Source organism: Sinocyclocheilus anshuiensis, unplaced genomic scaffold (genome assembly GCF_001515605.1).
Source record: "Sinocyclocheilus anshuiensis isolate Anshui unplaced genomic scaffold, SAMN03320099.WGS_v1.1 scaffold777, whole genome shotgun sequence".
Taxonomy (NCBI): domain Eukaryota; kingdom Metazoa; phylum Chordata; class Actinopteri; order Cypriniformes; family Cyprinidae; genus Sinocyclocheilus; species Sinocyclocheilus anshuiensis.
In genome coordinates, this window is record NW_015540897.1 from 764373 (window position 1) to 784291 (window position 19919).

The following is a 19919-nucleotide window of genomic DNA, read 5'->3' on the forward strand; positions in this document are numbered from 1 at the left end:
CATATATTATGTAAACAAAAACGTTTATTTTGGATGCGATTAATCGTTTGACAGCACTAATATATATATATAATTTATTTATTTTAGACATCCAGGGTTGTGCATCATTCAGAACTGAACTGGGAATGCATTTTAAATTCTTGAATTTGAATTGAATTTGACAAGATTCAGAATTGCAACCTGAATTTGAATTAAACTGAATTGAAATAAAATGTATACAACTACATTTTTAACTAGAAAAGCAAAGAGTCTGAATGTTGGCTTGGCATTCAAATAAGTTTAAACTTTAAAATTTAAACTTAAATGTTAAAATACATTTAAAAAGCATTTAATCGTTTGACAGCACTAATATATATATATAATTTATTTATTTTAGACATCCAGGGTTGTGCATCATTCAGAACTGAACTGGGAATGCATTTTAAATTCTTGAATTTGAATTGAATTTGACAAGATTCAGAATTGCAACCTGAATTTGAATTAAACTGAATTGAAATAAAATGTATATAACTAAATTTTTAACTAGAAAAGCAAACAGTCTGAATGTTGGCTTGGCATTCAAATAAGTTTAAACTTTAAAATTTAAACTTAAATGTTAAAATACATTTAAAAAGCATTTAGGTTTGAACGATTTTTAACTTGTTTAAAAATATTAAATATGCTTAAATAAATAAACTAAACTTTTATTTAAATATTTCATCAAATTTAATAAATTATTTTTTGTGGATCAGGGTGGAATACATTAACTGTGTTGATTTTCTTTTAATTGCAATTCAGTAAATTTATCTTCCTGTCATTTCAATTCAACTACCAATTCAACTTGGTGTGGCCAATTCTATTCAAATTCCATGGTGGCATTAATAAGATCAGACACAAACTTCCAAAAGACAAATTTAGCCAAAACTAGATATGCATCTCCTAAAGATAACATCCAATAAATAGACCATTTAAAAATCAGTTAATTAAATGAAAGAAAGAATACCAACCACAATTCCCTAAACAAATATTACAATCACGCCATAGCTGACAATTGGATTTTAAACATAAATCAATGGGAGATTTTAATCATAAATTAATCTTAAAGAATAAAGTTCATACAAAAAAGTAGTTAAATTGAAGAAAACTATGGGGAAGAATTAAGCAAACCCCACATACTAAGTATAAAATGACAAAAAAAAAAAAATGTGCATGTCCTTGCATCGAAGGATGGAACTATGCCATATATGGAGACCAAAATATTGTATCACAGACATTAAGGAGTGGCCTCTTAACTTAGGCTGGTAAACAACATACTAACTGTTCTGTTTCTGGTTAATTGTGATGAAAAATCAAATCACTGGCATTGTTATAATGGATGCCCCAGCTGAAAGCCACAAAACAATGGATAGCAGTGAGCAGGGGAAGAGATGATGGGAAATAATTGTGGTCAGTGCACTTTGTTTAAACATTTCAAGGACACAAGTCACAAATCTGCCAATGCACCTGCTAAATGAACGAGACAAACTCATCCATGCACATGTGCAGCTCAGTCAGGAACCATATGGGCTTCACACCAGTGTTCAACGGACGGGGTGGAGCGCTGCTTTTCCTGTTCAAGGGAAAAACACCCCGGACCAGCTCCCCACGACCAAATCCAGCTCTGAGTCACCCAGTGTACTTCTTGGCTAGCAGGGGATGCAGATTTTGGAAGAGAACCCATCATTGTTCTGTCTGCACTTAGTAACCATATGGGCTTCACACCAGTGTTCAATGGACGGGGTGGAGCGCTGCTTTTCCTGTTCAAGGGAAAAACACCCTGGACCAGCTCCCCACGACCAAACCCAGCTCTGAGTCACCCAGTGTACTTCTTGGCTAGCAGGGGATGCAGATTTTGGAAGAGAACCCATCATTGTTCTGTCTGCACTTAGTTGCTCTATTTGACCCCAGTTGAGACCTTACATCTTTAAAAGCTCAGTAGGGTCAGCACAATGAGAACTAGAAGTTGTTTGAGGTGGAAAAACATGCTCATGAGCAGCCAAATCCAGGAAGCCATTGGCTCCTATTACAACTCCAGCCTGTCTGACCAATTCAGGAGCAAAACTGCACTCCTCGAGTGGCTAAAAAAATAAACACGGTAAGGTTATAAGTCTCTTGCTAGCAGCCGGTCAGTCCTCCAGCCGAAACCAAGAAACATTGAGCTGAGGAAATGAGGTGAAGCGTCATAAAAGACAATGCTGTGTTTTCAGAGCGTCACGCCAGGACTAACAATGTGCTATGATCTTAAATGTTTTTTTTAAATAACCGGGAAAGAAAAAGAACACTTAGCTGTTTAAGAAGAAGGTGATTTATGGTGGTCAGGGTTAGATCATTTTCTCACACTGACTCCCCAGGAGCTGGACTAAACATTACTCGCGCTGTTCCCTTCCAGCACAGTTCTTAACACACAACCCAACACACGTCAAATACATTATCTGTGCAAAAAGCAGCACAAATGCTTGGCCAATGCATCTTAATGCTCATTTTAGTGCCACCGTGGTGCTAACAATCTCAATACTTAAGGGTGGTTTGTCAAACGCCAAAGTATCGCCAAAATTTGCAACAAAAAGTATCTATAATTTAGCAAATTCAAGGGTGCACTTACTTTTTTTTCTAGCATGATTACTCTGTCTTATTAGTTTATTCAGATTGTATTTGTCTATAATTGTGACTGAAAAGCAGACTACCTTTTATGAGAAATCAAAGGGAATCCATTTAATTCCAAAGGGTTCACAAACTTTTGCTTGCAACTGTAGATATAGAAGTCAGTGTTAACTAACATGCTCAACATGATTCTCTTCAAAATGCTGCTCTGCCATAAAAGTAGGTGACTGTATATTCTTAAAAACAAAGGTTCCAAAATGGTTTTTCACAGCTATGGCACAGAAGAACACTTTTGGGCTCCCCAAAAGAACCTTTCAGTGAACAGTTCTTTTTTTTTTTTTTGGAAGAACATTTTAATAATCTAAAGAAACTTCTTCCACTATAAACAACCTTTTGTTGAATGGGTCCATGGATGTTAAAGTTTCTACATGGAACCATAGATGCCAATAAAGAACCTTTACTCCGTTTACTCAACTGCCTCTTTTAGCGTCCACATATTACTAACTAACATGAAGCCATGATTTTGCTATGTGTGTTCAAAGACATTCAGAGTAAGTAGGAGGGGAAAGACATTTCAGATTCTATATATAGTACTCAAAGGATCTGGAAAGACCAGCTGGAGCGCATACAACAACATCAGAGCATAGACATTCTATAGCCCTCATATATTACCAAATACGGATGTATAGTTCAATAGACCAAAATGACTAATGGCTTTATCTCCTGGTCGGTACAAAAGCAATCCTGGATTTTTGCAGCCTGCAGCTCCATAGGTTGAGTAGTTTTTCTTACAACATTGTGATCATATTTCTCATTGCCAACTTAAACAAGCGTTTCGGGGGCCCAAGTTAAAGCTGATGTGTATATTTTTCTGATGAATACTTTCTCCTATTTGAATCTTTTAAGTGAAAAAAAAAACATTCTCATTCACTTCCATGCAGTGGCAAGTCTCTCCCATTTGAATCGCATTAGTGCTTTTCTACCTTCAAAGACTGAGTACAGCACAAGCAAATTGCATTCGATTAGGCTGTGAAGGAACACTTCATTAGTTGTACCTAATTAACAAATATGCCCCTTCATCAGTCCACATGAGTCTGAACAAGAAGCTTGCAAGGCAACTAAACTAATAAATGAACAAATCTTTTTAATTAACTGATTCAAAAGATTTGAGTCACTGAATAAATTTCAGTAAATAATTTATTGACTCATTCATAACTCAAGCAACCTACAGACTAGATAACTAAATAACTAACGTGAACTGATTCAAAAGATTTGAATCACTGAACAAAGTTAAGTGAATTATTTATTGACTCACTCAACACAAGAAACCTGCAGAAGAGGTAACTAAGTGAATCAATGAACAAATCTGAAATGATTCAAAAGATTTAACTCACCGAATCTAGGTGAGTGAATGGTTTAATGAGTCATTCATAGCATGCCAAAAAATCTGAAGAGAAAGTAACTCAACAAATCAATCAACAAATCTTAATAGTGAACTGATTCAAAAGATTCAACTCACTGAAAAAAAACTACAGAAAAGGTAACTAAAATTAATAAACAAACAAATATTTTTGATGAACTGATTCCAAAGATTTAAGACAATTAATAAAGCTCAGTGAATTATTTGTTGACTCATTGAGATGTATCTAAATACCCACCACGAGTCATCATTTTTGCAATTCCCATTAGTGACTCTAATTCTATACAGGATTAAAGAAACGTGTCAGACTACACAATAAAGCCGCATCTGACATCTTTGATTAGATGTTTTCTCACACCTTTTAATTCACACTGATTTCCTCTGGCATTTCCAGTAATTGCCCTCTTTAGCACGCTGACTCTCCCCGCGGTGAACTGGCATTGTACACACATGCTCGCCGCCGGCGTCTCACATTAGCTCGCTACAGCTCATGGCTGGCCTTTGAGTCTAATGATTCATTTACTCTTCCACTTAACCTCACTTGCCTATATTTACAATCACCTAGAGACTGTAACTTCATTTTCCAGCCTTTGGAATTCCAATCAAGTCCAGTCTAGCGGACGTGCCTAAACTGGTCCAAGCCCGTGTGCAATGAACCCACTTGTGAACCGTGCAGTCATTTCCGACCCCTTGTGAAACCAGGCTAAGCTGTCGACAGAAATGAGCAATAGTAATGAGAGAAGAAGAGACATTGGAGAAGGTGAATTTGTTGTGATTGGAGCTGTCTGACCTGCACAACCTTTTGTTATCTAAGACACATTTATGATGTTGGCCTTTCTGCAGGCTGAAATTTGTCCCAGCTCTCTTAGCTGCCAAAAAACCCCATTCTTAACTAATACTTGTATCTACTTTTTCAGTAAAAAAACATCTAAAAATCCTAAAACAGATGCTTAAAATTCTAGTCATTGTGTGTATTTTAGGCGGAGGATACTTCAGCCTGTGTCTAGTAGCAATGTCATATTTGTGTTCATGTGCCATTTTTCTTGTTTCTTCCATCATTTCTCAGAGCAGAGCCAGTTAGCCATTAAGTCTGGACAGTGCAAATGGTCTGAGCATTTTTTCATCAGTTTTTCATGGCAGAGGTTAGACAGCAGCCACATCTTATCTAAATATGGACGTTGAGATTTATGGAATAGTACGTTGGTATGGAAAATGTCCATCTGACAAGGGCTTGAATTATATAAATTGCTTGAATTTCAATTGAATTTGTATTGGGATCTCAACATGAAATCAAAATTGACCCAATTAAATTTGTATAATGCACAATCCTTGGCAATTTGTGTACCTTATTTTCAAAGGTCAATAGAAATACAATCATTAATCAAAAATGACATGCTTAGCCTCCACAACAAGTTTCTTTTTGTTTACTATTATAAATAAAATAAAATAAAAAATATATTTATTAGTGCTGTCAATCGATTAAAAAAAAACAACTAATTAATTGTAATTCTTTTCTGAAATTAATCGTGATTAATCCCACCTAACATTAATTTTTAAATATACTTTTATATTGCAATAATTTCACATTAAATCTTCAAATTAATGTACAAACAACATAAAGACAGTATATTTTTTATATTTGTTCTTTTAATATTTAAAAGATATATAATACTTTTAATATTCTTTTTTATGACTGAAGGCCATATCACTGAAACCAATACTGATGTCTCTATAAAATTATTTTTCCCCCTAATATTTAACCATTGACTATAGCCATTCAACATTTAACAGTCATCACAGCAGCTGGTTATTAGGTTGTTTACCTTCTATTTCTTTAAGAGCTGCCGCTGCTAAACGTGACGCGGATCTGTCACGCATCGTATTTTCTCTCAACTCTCTTTACCTTTTCTGACCCACTTCAAGTCTTAAAGTCTCTACTAATGAACTGACGAGTTGGATGAGGGAGACGGTGCTGGGCTGCTCCGGGACATTTTTGAAAACCATTTCAGAGACATGTTCTTAAATGTGACAAAAATATTACATGCATGCACAGTTTTAAGGCAGCTTTAATCACCTTTTTGGTAACTTCATGACTTAACTGACCACGACACTGCATGCACGTAGTTTATTTCGCGCTTTGATAGGAAATGATACAGGGTACTGTGCGCGGCGGCGCCTTTGTGCGTGCAATTGAAGAGCACGCGCTACGAGCACAGGACCGTTTCCGTGCTCGTTTGACTCACGTGTGGCACTGAAGTGAAGTTGGAGCGCTTGTCTGAAACGTCTCCGGTTTGATGTGCTCGTAAAGACATTCTGCGACTGAATAAATGCACTTCTTGTCAAGAGAAAAAGTGACAGAAACAGCAGTTGTGAGTGGGGTGGCCAACCCTAGCTCCGCCCCTGCATTAATTGCGTTAAATATTTTTAACACGTTAAACTGAAAAAATGTATCGCCTGCGTTAACGCGCTAATTTTGACAGCACTAATATTTATATACATTTAAAATCTTGAAAAGCAAAAACGTGTTAATTTACTGTTTCAAAAGAGAGGTTTTTTTTTTTTACTTTGCCGGGTTCTTTTTGCAATGCAAACGGCTTTTCACGATGACTTTTTCAAGTCATTTCCATAATAAATTCTTAATCGGGAGGAATCCCAAGACCAGCTCTGCATCATTCATTGTCATTTTCATCTTTTATCTAATGACAGGAAACAAATTGCATCCATTCTTGGATCATGGGGTTGGAAATTCCTCAGTGATTCTGGCGAGGGAAGTCACATCTTTAAACCGATCTGGAGCATTTTTTGAGCCTTAATCGCAGTTTAATCAAGGGAGCTTCAGGGTGTCATAGCTGTCCTCCCAAATCAGACGCAATCTATCAAACAAAAAGCCCCGTCCTGTTGTTGTTTTTTTCTTTCTTTCTTTGATGATCTCAAAGAGAACACATCCCAAGACATCCTGTAGTTTCTACAAAGCACACAGTGAAATGCTCACACATTGCTGAATGCCAATGTGCAACTCAACAGGGCTCTAAAACACACGCACCCCTTCGCACCTCTGGAATTTCCTGTGGGTGCAAAAAAGTGGCACAGTAGTAGGTAGGACTAGCTGCCCGACACAAACACATCACCAATATACACAATAATAGCTGCCATACGGAGATCAGAGATGATGGAGAGGACTAATCAGCGGCTCAGTTCCAAATCCTAGTGAGCTGTCTATGTAGGAAGAACAATTTTAGGTTCCCTAAAGAACGCTTCAGTGAACAGATCTTGTAAGAACTATTTTTTGTTTAATGTGAAGAATCTAAATAATCTTTTGTTGAATGGAAAGGTACCGTGGATGTTAAAGGTTCTTCATGGAACCATAGATGTGCATAAAAGAACCTCTATTATAAAGTGTAGAACACCAAGGCTGTTCCAAAAGGTAGACAACATAATCATGCTGCATTCTTTGGTCAAATTATGAGGCAGTTTCACAGAACGACAAAAATGCATTGTGACAAACTCAGTGGAAAAAAATCCATCCAAGATGGTAATGCAGAAATTTGATTTGATTCAATACAAGAATATACATATAAGTGCTTAGTATTTTTATACTAATTAAAGTGTCACATTGTCAGTTTAGCAACATGTCAACATCAAACTCTACTGAAATCAATTGTAAAGATTCAGCCAAATTTACCATTGCTCAAAATCCAGTCATTTCAATAGGAATCTGTGCAATTGGGAGTTTCATGCGAGGGAGGAACAAGTTCTCAACACAAATGTCAAATTCCCCTTTGGCCAAAAGAAAGTGGTCATCAACAATGGGAGTTTTTTTTTGTTTGTTTGTCCACAAAATTTTGCTAATGTGAATGCACCTTAAGTCATAACACATGTGCACTTCCCATGAGTTTCTGCCAATGTAGAGTGTTCCAAATCAATCACTTTGAGGTTCCATGTAAGATTGGGATGCTGCCTTAGAAGCATAGGCATAAAATAAAGGCAGCTCACTAGGTTTTGGAACAGAGCGAACAAAATATCCCTACCTATTTGCTAATCACATACACTCTCACTCTCAAAACACCCTTCAAAATGGCCCTATCATACAGGAAATGTTGAGGGGCTTAATTTTGCGGAGGGTATTCTAAAACAAGGAATAAGTTGGCCAAGCCAAACATGTCCTGGGACATCATGCAGTTATTGTTTTTTTTTTTTTAGATTTCAGAGTACGCCAATACCCTTCCCCTACTAGAGGGGCTTGTCCACTATAAAGGCAGAAAAATGTCCTCTTTGATAAGATTTGTTTGGTTTCCAGACAGAAACGTGATGGTGGATTTGACAAAAGGAGCCAAACCTGTACAAGCAGACACAACCATTTAGGGAAGTTCTGAAGGCTCACAACCTTGTTCTGGAAGCACAAGTCTCTCTCAACACAATTTCAGTGTTACAGACATATTTTTGCCTGTTGGAGTATCTAACATGACAAATCAAGCATGCGTTGTTTCTTACCTTAACCTCACACTTCCTGTGGCAGGCTAACCGGCAAACTGCAAAGAGACAAAGAAAAAACAACAAGCCATTATGTTTACACATTTAATAAATTCAACAGTGCATTTTAGAAACTTTGTTTACTATTACTTAGGGGTGTAATTAGGATTGAAGTAAATTGTGGGCTTTCTTCAGCAAAACAAAACAAAATAAAATACTTCAAATATTATAATTATTGTAATTACATTACTGAGAGGCCTTGGGCTTTCTTGGGCAAAATAAAATAAAACACATTTATATGTGTTTAACTATACTATAAATATTTTTTATTATACACTTTTTGTTTATTATAACTGAGGGGTCTAAGTAAGCACACTGGGGGCTTTCAATAGAATAGAATAGAATAGAAATGTACTTACTTCAATAAATATTAGAAATATATTTTATTATATAATTTTTGTTTACCATTACTGAGAGGCCTAACTAGGATGTAAGAATTAAGCAAATTGCAGGTTTTCTTTGGAATAAAATAAAATAAAATAAAATAAAATAAAATAAAATAAAAACTTCAGAAAAGATCTTTCCCTTTAACGCATTCTTTCTCAACTTTTTGCACTGCAAAACTTGTTTACTCTGTTCTGTCAAATAACATTTCCATTAGAAACTTGACATTACGCAGCACCCTTTACATCAGACTCTCACATCCCGCCTTTCTGTTCGCCACAGTGGTTGAGCTCAGGCAGGGCTGAAACCACCATAGACATGGATAAGGACATGTTCCCCACAAGATTACTCAGATTAATGGTCAATCATTATGGGTTTTCAATGAACATTATCTGTGATTCATGTGAAATGGAGGAAAAGCCTTCAGACGTTTATGACTGATGTAAAGCTGCTCGACACAACAAAAGTTGTTTGCCAACACTGGTTTTTCTCAATGTTTATATTATCATTTCTGGACAGAGCCACAGACCACCAAAGCAGAAAACTGTATGAGACTTGCTATTCTTCAGCAAATATTTGCAATAAACAGTGTAGTACATTCACAACTGTTAATATCTTGGTCTTGAATTGTCAGATCTGATGAAGTTTCACTGTTATGTAAACTTTAGCTTGCTGATTTCGCACTCTGTGACAATTTATCAGACAAAAAAAAAACGTACAAAAGCTCAATTTTTATGGGATTTGTTTTTTTCCTCGGAAGGTTAGAAAAATGTTGTTTTGCAGATCATATCAATCCGGTCCAAAGATTTTGTTAGTTTGTTTTTTTCCCAAAATTAAGTAAATTACATACAAAATTATCTACTGTCTGGGGCATTATTTAGATAGTGTTGCTTTGAGAATAGAATAGAATAGAATAGAATAGAATAATTTAGATTAATAATAAAGCATTAGTAAAATTAAAAAAAAACTAATACAAAAGTATAAAATAAATACATGTAATATAAATTATGTAAAAGCATAAATTAAAGTAAAATTTAAAGTAATAAATGCATTTTCTATTCATGGAAATCACAGCTGTCCTCAATTAATAATTGTTACTCAAATGTCAGTTAGGAAACTGATCCAGTCGAAATAGTCTTATAGATTCTCAGAGAACATAAAGAACCTCCTATCCGAGCCCATTCCAATCCATCTCATACAGGTACAGCACACTTCAGCAAACAGCGGCCCAAACGCTCCTGCTCTTCTTACACAGAGCCCACTCTGTTCCCCATGTCTGACCTGCCATTCCACAGAGAGGGGCGGAGCCTCAACAACAGAGGGTCTACACACAACCAGGGTTTTTTAGTCGCTAAGGTGATGAAACGTATCCAAAGCCCCACCTAATATCTCTCAAACTCCTCTAATGGTGAGACAACTACAACTTTTTTATATCTATGTGTCTCTGTTCTAAAACCTAGTTAGCTGCCTTGTCATATACTGCCTTGTTATATTTTTCTTCACATGGTGCAAAAACAAACAAACTTTTCTTAGCCTTTAATTTATGTAATTTTGTCTCGTTTTTATGGAAGCTTGATTCCGCCATGGGATACTGAAAAAAAAAGGTAACTGCGACTTTTTGTATCACAATTCAGACTTTTTATATCACAATTCAGACTTTTTTCTTGTAATTCTGAGTTAACGTCTCACATTTCTGACTTCTGAGAAGCAGTAAGTTGTTCAACATTTATGTTTAGACAATATATCTTGTAAAAAAAATTATGTTTATTTTTATTTTTTTATCTAACTACCTTTTATCTAAAGGTTTATTTATGATGTTAAAATCCTTCAAACATCAAAATATGAACTACAAAACAATTAAAATCCTCATTATTGATGCATATATATCACACTGTCTTACACAATTTTGCAACTCAAACAAATTTTTCCTGTTCTAAAGACCTTCAGATATCCTGCAGAACAAGACAGGAACGTTGATTAAGAACATGTTTCTGCAGTTCATAAGTGACCGATTTAGGATATTCTAGAAACTAAGATGTTTTCTTAATCAGCATTTCTTGTGTTATTTTATATTATTAATATTTGAGCAGCAAAAACATATAAGATATCAAACAGTACAATCTTGCTGCCTAGCTTCTAAAGTCTGTTTTAGAAACTAAGCATGAAGATTGTACTTTGTGAACGTGCCTACACAGCCTTAAATGCTCCCTATGCAGGCAGCTCACTATGTTTTAGACCAGAGCCCATCTTCCTCCTCGGCCCTCTATTACCCTCTTTTGAAATCCAGGTCACAGCATAAAAACACCAGACTGGAGGCTCATACTACTCACAAATTCACTCAGATGACTCCTTTGAGTGTGTGAATCTAAAGTGCTTTGGGAAAATCCAGAATTTCAAAGAGTTTAAAAATATGTGCTTATTCTGGAGTGGACTGTACATTATGTAATATTGCCTTTTTCCTGTCTTGGTTCACATATTTCTGTGCATACATTATATTTGCAGTGTTTATTTTCTTAACTCATTGGTTTAGTCTTTGAGAAAAGTAGTGAACGTGGGGAAGTCGTGGCCTAATGGTTAAAGAGTCGGACTCGTAACCCAAAGGTTGCGGGTTCGAGTCTCGTACCGGCAGGGATTGTAGGTGGGGGGAGTGAATGTACAGCGCTCTCTCCACCTTCAATACCACGACTGAGGTGCCCTTGAGCAAGGCACTGAACCCCCAACTGCTCCCCGGGCGCCGCAGCAAAAAATGGCTGCCCACTGCTCCGGGTGTGTGTTCACGGTGTGTGTGTGTTCACTGCTGTGTGTGTGTGTGCACTTTGGATGGGATAAATGCAGAGCACTAATTCCGAGTATGGGTCACCATACTTGGCCACATGTCACATGTCACGTCACGTCAATAGGGTAAAACTGAGCATGGGAGCCTTTTCAGGAGTGGTAGAAAAAAAAATGTATTTTTGGCTTCAGGTCTGCATAGTTATTGGCTTTTTCATTTCAGGATATTTTCATTAGCATGTGATCCTCCTGTTTGGGAGTGTGTTGGATGTAAGACAGTTTAAAAAACTGATGAGTGTTTCATTCTGGTGTGGGTTAGTGGTTGAAAATCTGGACTGGTTATGCAAAAAGGTTGCAGGTTATGTATTTGGCAGACGCTTTCATCCAAAGTGACTCACAAGGTGTGCATTCATCACTTTGTCAGGTTGTGTGGTCCTTGGGAATCAAACCCACGACCTTGGCATTGCTAGCGCCATGCTCTAATAGTTACAGAGCTACAGGAACATCTATGCCAGAAAACGGTGATTCATGAACAGCCATCATTGAGAGCAAAGCACTTAACCCCAGATTGCTCCTAAGGACTGTACCTGTAAAACAAAGTAAAACGCAAAAAGAGGCCATGCTTTATAATGATTCTACATGTGTAAGAGGTGTTCATCTGTAATGCACAGCCTCGAGTGGCTTGATGATGTGATAAAAGTTACCAATGGTGAATAAGTAAAATGCATAAATAAATAAAGGAGTGATTTCACGTAATAAAGTAAGCATAATTAAATAATGGAATTGTTAAATACATCATGGAATGTTGCAATAAATAAAGTAATAAAATCAAATTATAAAAATATGTTATACTAATATATATATATATATATATATATATATACAAAACAAAAGTGTTACATTTATAATTTTGTTCAGTGTAGATAGATAGATAGATAGATAGATAGATACTTCCCAGCATGTTTCTGCGCACACAAGCCCTGAATAAAAGATCAGGACTACCATATTGGGTGTGAAAGTGCATTGTGGGGACCATACGTGGGTTTGCCTTGTTAGGAAGTCAGATATTCATGTATAAACACAGAGAGGAGGAGGGTGTGTGAAAGAGATGTAGGGAGAGAAAGAGGATCAGGAGGGTGCTGCTTAATATCTGACACAAGGACTTAAGAATGTTCAGAAAGAGAGAGAGGAGGAGGAGGAGAGGGGCTGGCATTTCCCATGCTGGCCTTTTGTAATGAGCAACTGTCCCAGAGGGCTGGGCCGAGCCAGGTTACACAGAGAGCACAATCACAGAGCTGGACCACCAGTTTCCTCACACACAAGCACACTGGACGGCACTCGAGCAAACACACACACTCGGACCCCTTCAACATGCTATACGGTCATTCTCTCAAACTGAATGGGTCCCCTGAGTGCCGCAGTGCTAAATGAGTGTTTAGCATTTTGGCACACTCAGCACCTACAATAGAGCAAATGTCAAACGCTGGCAATTTTGCTATACCGTGCTGCTTTATGTTATGCACACTTGAGAGAGACAAAGATATATATAGTTTTGTGAACACTTTGAAAATGTCTGTTTGTTTTTTACAGTGAAAGTCAATGGGGTCCAAATGTTGTTTTAGGCCCCTATGTTCTTTCGAAATACCTTCTTTTGATTTTCACAGAAGGCATACAGATTTAAAACAACAGGTGACTAAATGAGGACAGAATTTTCATTTTGAGGTGAACTATCCCTTTGATATGGAAGATGTGGAAATATTAATTATTGCCAAGCAACATTTTTTCTCTTATCTTAGAAAAACAGGTAACGCCCGTAACTCCAAGGATGGATGGATGGATGGATGGATGGGACAAATATAAATAAATAAATATGTATGTATGTATGTAAATAAATAAATATAAAAAGACATTCACAAAAAAAACTGTAAAAGTTCCAAATAATAATCTGTGATGTAATTCATTAAACTATCCAACAATATTCTGTATCACAAGGCTATAATATATATATATATATATATATATATACTACCTGTTCATTAATTTTCCAGCAAAAAATGACAAAAGCTTGATCAAAACGGCCAACGCAAGCACCAGGTACACTGTACACCCATTCACCATTCTAGAGTTAAACCACAAGGCATTTCACGGCAAACTGACAACTGGATACACCAACACTACGGTAAACATTGAACTGTGTGCTTTTTTCTGCACTGAACACAATATTTTGGGAACCTCTGACATTATGATTGATAAATGTTCACTGTGCGCTTCAGTGTCTGTGACGTATCAACCCATCATGTGAGGAGCACAACCCATTTCACAGAAAAACATTAAACTATTGATCTAAATGAGGACACATCATAGACTTTTAATGTTTTTATATTATATATGGTTATAATTACTTTAGAGTAACACTAACCCAAAGCCAACTCTAAAACAAAACTACCTGCATTTGAAAAACAAAAAAATGGTAATAATAAAATAAAACAACTTTTAAAATTACAAATATTTATAAAATTACAAATTTATGAAATTATAAATATTAATATATTACATAACAAATACGTTTACATTTAAATATTAAATGTAAAATTATTATTATCATATTACAACAGTAAATAGTAAATAAATAAATACATACATACATACATAAATGAGAAAACTCTCAAAAAAGAGGTCGTCAAATTTATCTAATATTCCAAAAGACAATTTTCCCAAAGTATAACTAAGAAAACACAGACACACGCACACACACGATACAAAGTACATGAAAAGCCACAGTGACATCCATAAGAAGCATATTATTGTTTCGCTGTGTGCGAAAGTGAGAAATCATAAATTATGCAATCCATCCTTTTAACCTCTATATATAATTTTGCACTCTGTGTGACCCCGTTCTGTCCATTCAGAACACTCTCTATCTACTTCTAAGTGTGATTTCAGGTGTTAACTAAGAAACAAACCCCCTGTGCAGCTGTTAAGCTTTAATATCCTGTATGGACTATTTCCCACAATTCCCTCTGATGCTCATCTGGTGTGGATTCCGAGTGTTTCTCCAAGTCTATAACTCCACTGCAGTACTGAATCAACATGCTTTGTGAGAGCCGTGCTCATGCGCCTGGGAACGCAGGATAAATCACTGCTACGTTTGTTGAAACAGCTGTTGAATTCAACACATATTATGGGGGATCACAGCACTTATGTAATAGTATAAGAAATTAACTGCATATAGTGGTCACTCTTCGGAGTGTGTGAAGTTTTGTTCATTTTCTCTGAAAATCAGAGCATTGGTTGGTGGGCTCTATTTTGCAATACAAAAACCATGAATATGACACAAACAGGATCTCTGCTCAATTTAAAGGCTCATAATGTGCATAATTCTTGCACTAGTGTCTCCTAGTGGCAAAAACAAATACTGCAAACATATGCAAAGAAACAACTTGTGGACAAAAGATACTGTAGCAAAATATCTGTAAACAGTCTTTTCTCATATATTTGTTGCACAATTTAGTATAATGGCTTGTCCGTGTCAAATCAAGTAAGGGTGCCCATCAAATTAGTCCTTTAAAATAAGCAAAATAATGTACCAATAATTTATTTTATTTATGTGATATGTGAGATGTGATGTGATGTGATGTGATGTGATGTGATGTGTGATGTTATGTTGTTATGTTGTGTTATATGTTATGTGCTGTTATGTGTTATGTGTTGTGATATGTGATGTTATGTGTCTTGTCTTGTCATTTTTATTTGACTTGACACCAGTTGACCAATGGAGATTTTAATCCTATAAAAAGTTACACATGCTGAGATTTTTTCATGAAGCAAGAAAGAGCTAGAAGAATTGTTTATGCTTTTTTAGACAATCAGAAAATTTTGCTAATTAAGATTTAATAGCGAATATTATGTGCTGTTCAGCTCATATTTATCACATGCACTATTCATTAATAGCAGAAATTAATCTAATCAAATATAAAAAAAATTTAAAAAAAAAAAAACAGAAAATACTCATTTAAGTTTATGAGGCTACGGGCTAGTGCAATAAAACTAAATTTCCCATCATTCTCTGTGGATTTACAAATTACAACTTACACACCTAGTGCTCATTCTTTCTTCTTTAATTTATTGCAGTAGTGCTAAAAAAGCTTCTTGTCTTTGTCAGTAAATTATTACAGGAAAAAATTATTCTGAGCAAAACTGCTTGAATGCACAACATATCATAATTAAGTATAACTTCCATTAAAGTTCACAAGGAGGAACATAAGGAAGGTGCATATAAACTTCTCAGGAGAATTAAAAAAAATATAACTGACCAGAAGATGGCAGCGTCTCACTGGTGTGTTTAACCTCAAAAGATTTTGGGGTGTTGGACCCTCCAATTCAACATAATGGCTGAACCCTGGAAAAACCTGCCTACTCAGGCCATAAGTAATCAAAACCTAATCAGCTGTTTAAATAACATCCCGTCTATTAAGATGGTTCCTTATGTCTGCCATCATTGCAGTTCATCAGACGTTATGGTGCCTTAGAAGTTGATCTGCAACCAAAATAAATAAAAGGTGCCTTCATACTGAAGTACTGAGTTAATTCTGGTTGACAGCTTTTATTTCATACCAAATTTCTCAACTAAAGGCTTTAACAAAAATGTGGAAGTTTCTCATGAATATATTCCCAGCTGAAGTAATATAAAAGATTTAAATAAGCACAAACAGGAGGAAGCCCTGAGTATGTGTTTACTGCCATACTAAATGGAAGGTTGTGCTGAGGCGGGAGTTTTAGCTGATTAAAGTAATGATGTTAGACTCAGCACAGAGCTCGTCTATCAGCAGGGAGAAACTAATGGCCGTCTTCATCAATCTGCTTATCTCATTTCACTAATGCAGCTCCAGGAGAGGAGTGGCAACTTCAGGAAGCCCTAATGAGCTGTAGTGAGCGGTTATGTAATGTGTATGTGCCTGAATCACAATGGCAATGATGGATGGCTGAGAAAAAATAAACAGTGCGTGATGGACCTGCTGTGGGAAATCTTTAAAGGTGAAGTGTGTAATTTCTGCACCATCAAACGAAATTGCAATCCGTTTGTTTAAAAGTGGCCCAGTCATCACAACACTGACTCAAACAATGATGTGAGTGAGTACTGGTTCTCAAATCTGATTGGTCGAGCAGTGCTGATGAACAGTCCAACAAAACTGGGACTTTTCATTGTTTGTATTACACCACTTGACTTTGTTTGTCGGCTGCGAATCAATCTTTCGGTTTCTCTTTTTGCAAGTTACATTGCTATGCCAGTAGGTGGCAATACTGCAAAAAAAGGGAAAAAAATCTATTTTTAAGTATTTTTGACAAATCTAGTTATATACCTAAAAATCCTTTAAATACATTTTCGTGAGAAGCAGCATTGTATAAGATATTAAGACTGGTTCTCAAATAATTTTTTAACTTTTAGAGTACATGGTTAATTTTTTTTTTTTTCAAAGTTATAGATAAAATAAAGATTTTGTTTTACTTGTTTTTCAAAATACTGTTTCAATCTTTCTACTTCAAAATTTCATGTTTAATTTAATTATAATTTAAATCACTTGCAGTTTCTTTGTAACTGTTTGTGAAATTCACTAACGATTTCTGAGTGAAAACGGTTTCAAAGAAAATTAAGTTAAAAACACATTAAAAAAATCTGCCAGTACAGTGAGACAAAATATATTTATATTCAAGATACAATCTATGAAATTGGTTGATAGATTGATTAAAAAAAAGTATTAATATCTTAAGCAGAGTTGTTTCTAAATATATCTTGTTCTAGAGACAAGGGAAAAAAGTAAAATTAAAGCTGCAAGCAGCGTTGAAAGGGTCCTGAATTGTCAGAAATTAACTGAATATTGGCATGTAGATGTCTTCAGGCCAAACATGTGAAGTTTGGGGCAGATCGGACATGACGTTGCATGTTTAAGTTAATGTAAAACAAGTAATTTCAGTAGGTGGCGCTATGATTATAAATTAATATTGACCTTTAGATGTGTTCAGGCCAAGACTCTTATCAAACGTGTTAAGTTTGGAGCAGATCTGACATTGTATGCCTGAGTTATAGCAACTTCCTGTTTCATGGCGAAACATCGAAATTTGCCAGGCCGTCACGGACACGACCTTTGACAAAAACTCAAGAGCTTTACAATTTAGCATCCCAAAGGCCTTATGATTACATTCACCAAATTTGAAGATGCTCCGATTAAAACTTTAGGAGGAGTTCTTTAAAATACGAGGCCTGAAAATGGCAAAACTGCACAAAAGCCGCAGAAGAAATTCAAAATGTCTGACTTCCTGTTGCGTTTAGGACTTTTTTGTAGGTATTGGGACATTACATGCTTGTCCCGAAATTTGTACACGTACGTGAAACATAGCGGGAGGGGCACTTCTTTGAAATTTTAGGTGGCGCTATCAAGCCATTTTGCCACGCCCAATTCTGAAACCCATTGCCACTTTTTGCAATTAAATCGTTTTGTGAGTCATTTAATTATTCACTGAAGTGATTCTTTTATGAAACGGCACTACTGTGTGTTACTTAGAAACATGCAACAGTTGATTCTGCTTTAACTTTATTTGGAACTATTTTAATTGGCGGAGCAAAAAATATGCAAAGAAACTGACAACATTGTGTCTAAAATATAAATTACTCACTATTAACTTCTTGTTTATTGAAAATAATAGTTCAATAAACTAAGCCAATACTGAGTGACATGCTTGCAATCATGCTTTTGTTCTGAATATATTAGAATTGGATAGCTGGAACAACAGCATGATTATTTTGCTAAATTATTTTGTATTCTTAATTCAATTTTGTGTAATAATGTTTTTACTTTTGGAATTCAGATTAAACAATGAGTTAAAATAGAGAGGTCAAAAGATTAATCTGCAATTACTCGAAAATTTGTCAGACTGCCAATAGAAGGTGAAGTCGACAATGCATTGTGTCAAGTCAACAGTACAGTATGCTTTGTTGTATACTGCACATTTAAATGAATGTCATTTGGCTTTTCTTTGCAACAGAAAATTCTAGTCATTTGCAAAGAATAAATACTTCATATTGCAGAAACAGTAAGAGCATCGTGTTAGTATGCTATTCCAAACATAACCAACTAAACACAAGGCACAGAAATAGCACACTTCACCTTTAATGGCCGTGCGCTCGCTTATTTGCTGGACAGACTCCTTTGTGCAAACTGGCTTGGACCCTGTTGGATTGTGTGTCCGCTTGCATGTGTTTGCCATATGTACACACACACACACACACACACACACACACACACAAATCCAGCGCACCATCAGTCTCTTCAAAAGCAGCTTGCACCCCTGAGGGTGGAGACCCCTGATCAGGGGAGATTTAGCATTTCTTTCTGAAAAAGGAAAACAGTCTCAGTGTCCAGAGGCCGAGATGGAATGCTAATGAAACCGCAGAAAAGGCTATTTTTACACACACGTTTCCCCTTGACATTGTTTCATATCTCTGGGTCACCTCAACGCTGCGCCTGAGGTGTTTATGCTGGCGAGAAGACACACAAGATCAATTGATGGCATTGAAAAGCAAACGAGAAACAACAGTGAGTCATGACAGAGTCAGGAGGGCTGGTTTCACTCTTGCAAGGAAATGTGTCCAACACTGTGATCGGCAGGAATGAAAATAATCAAAAGGGGGGTGTACGAAGCGTTCTGTCCTCGTACTGAACACAGGCCGCCCTTCTCTGTCCAGCGGGGTGCTGCTTGACTTTGCCAAACTTGGTCTGCTGGAGATACAGCTATTGTACTGTGAACACACAGCAAACATTTAAGCAACACTGTGAATATCATTATGATTTTAATTTGGCCATACAGACTAAAGACTAAAACTAGTTAGAATAGTTAGACTCAGACTAGTTTCACATCCTTTCTTGTCTAGAGACTTGCCAGCGTAATCACACAAAGACTGATTTGGTTAGTGTTGGTTAGTTTGTTAGTTAGCGAGTTAGTTTGAGTGTTTCAGTGAATTCAAACACCTGCAATGAACTGATTAATAACTGATTCAATGATTCACTTGCAGCATCATTCGTATTAGTGAAAATATATGTAGGATGCAAGTAAATATTGCTATATGATTTTTACTTATGAATAGTTGAATAATTAATCATTTTGAAATAAAAGATGCGTATATATTTTTTTTTTTTAA

The 19919-nt window shown here is 36.1% G+C and overlaps 1 protein-coding gene across 1 annotated transcript in view; it reads right to left on the reverse strand.

The window, feature by feature from the left end:
• The window catches only part of LOC107688950 (tensin-1-like), a 257974-nt gene that overhangs the window by 132903 nt on the left and 105152 nt on the right, over nucleotides 1-19919 (reverse strand). The window contains exon 3 of the mRNA XM_016486798.1: nucleotides 8531-8568. Coding sequence (XP_016342284.1) covers nucleotides 8531-8568 — 38 coding nt within the window. The remainder of the gene's footprint in view (nucleotides 1-8530; nucleotides 8569-19919) is intronic.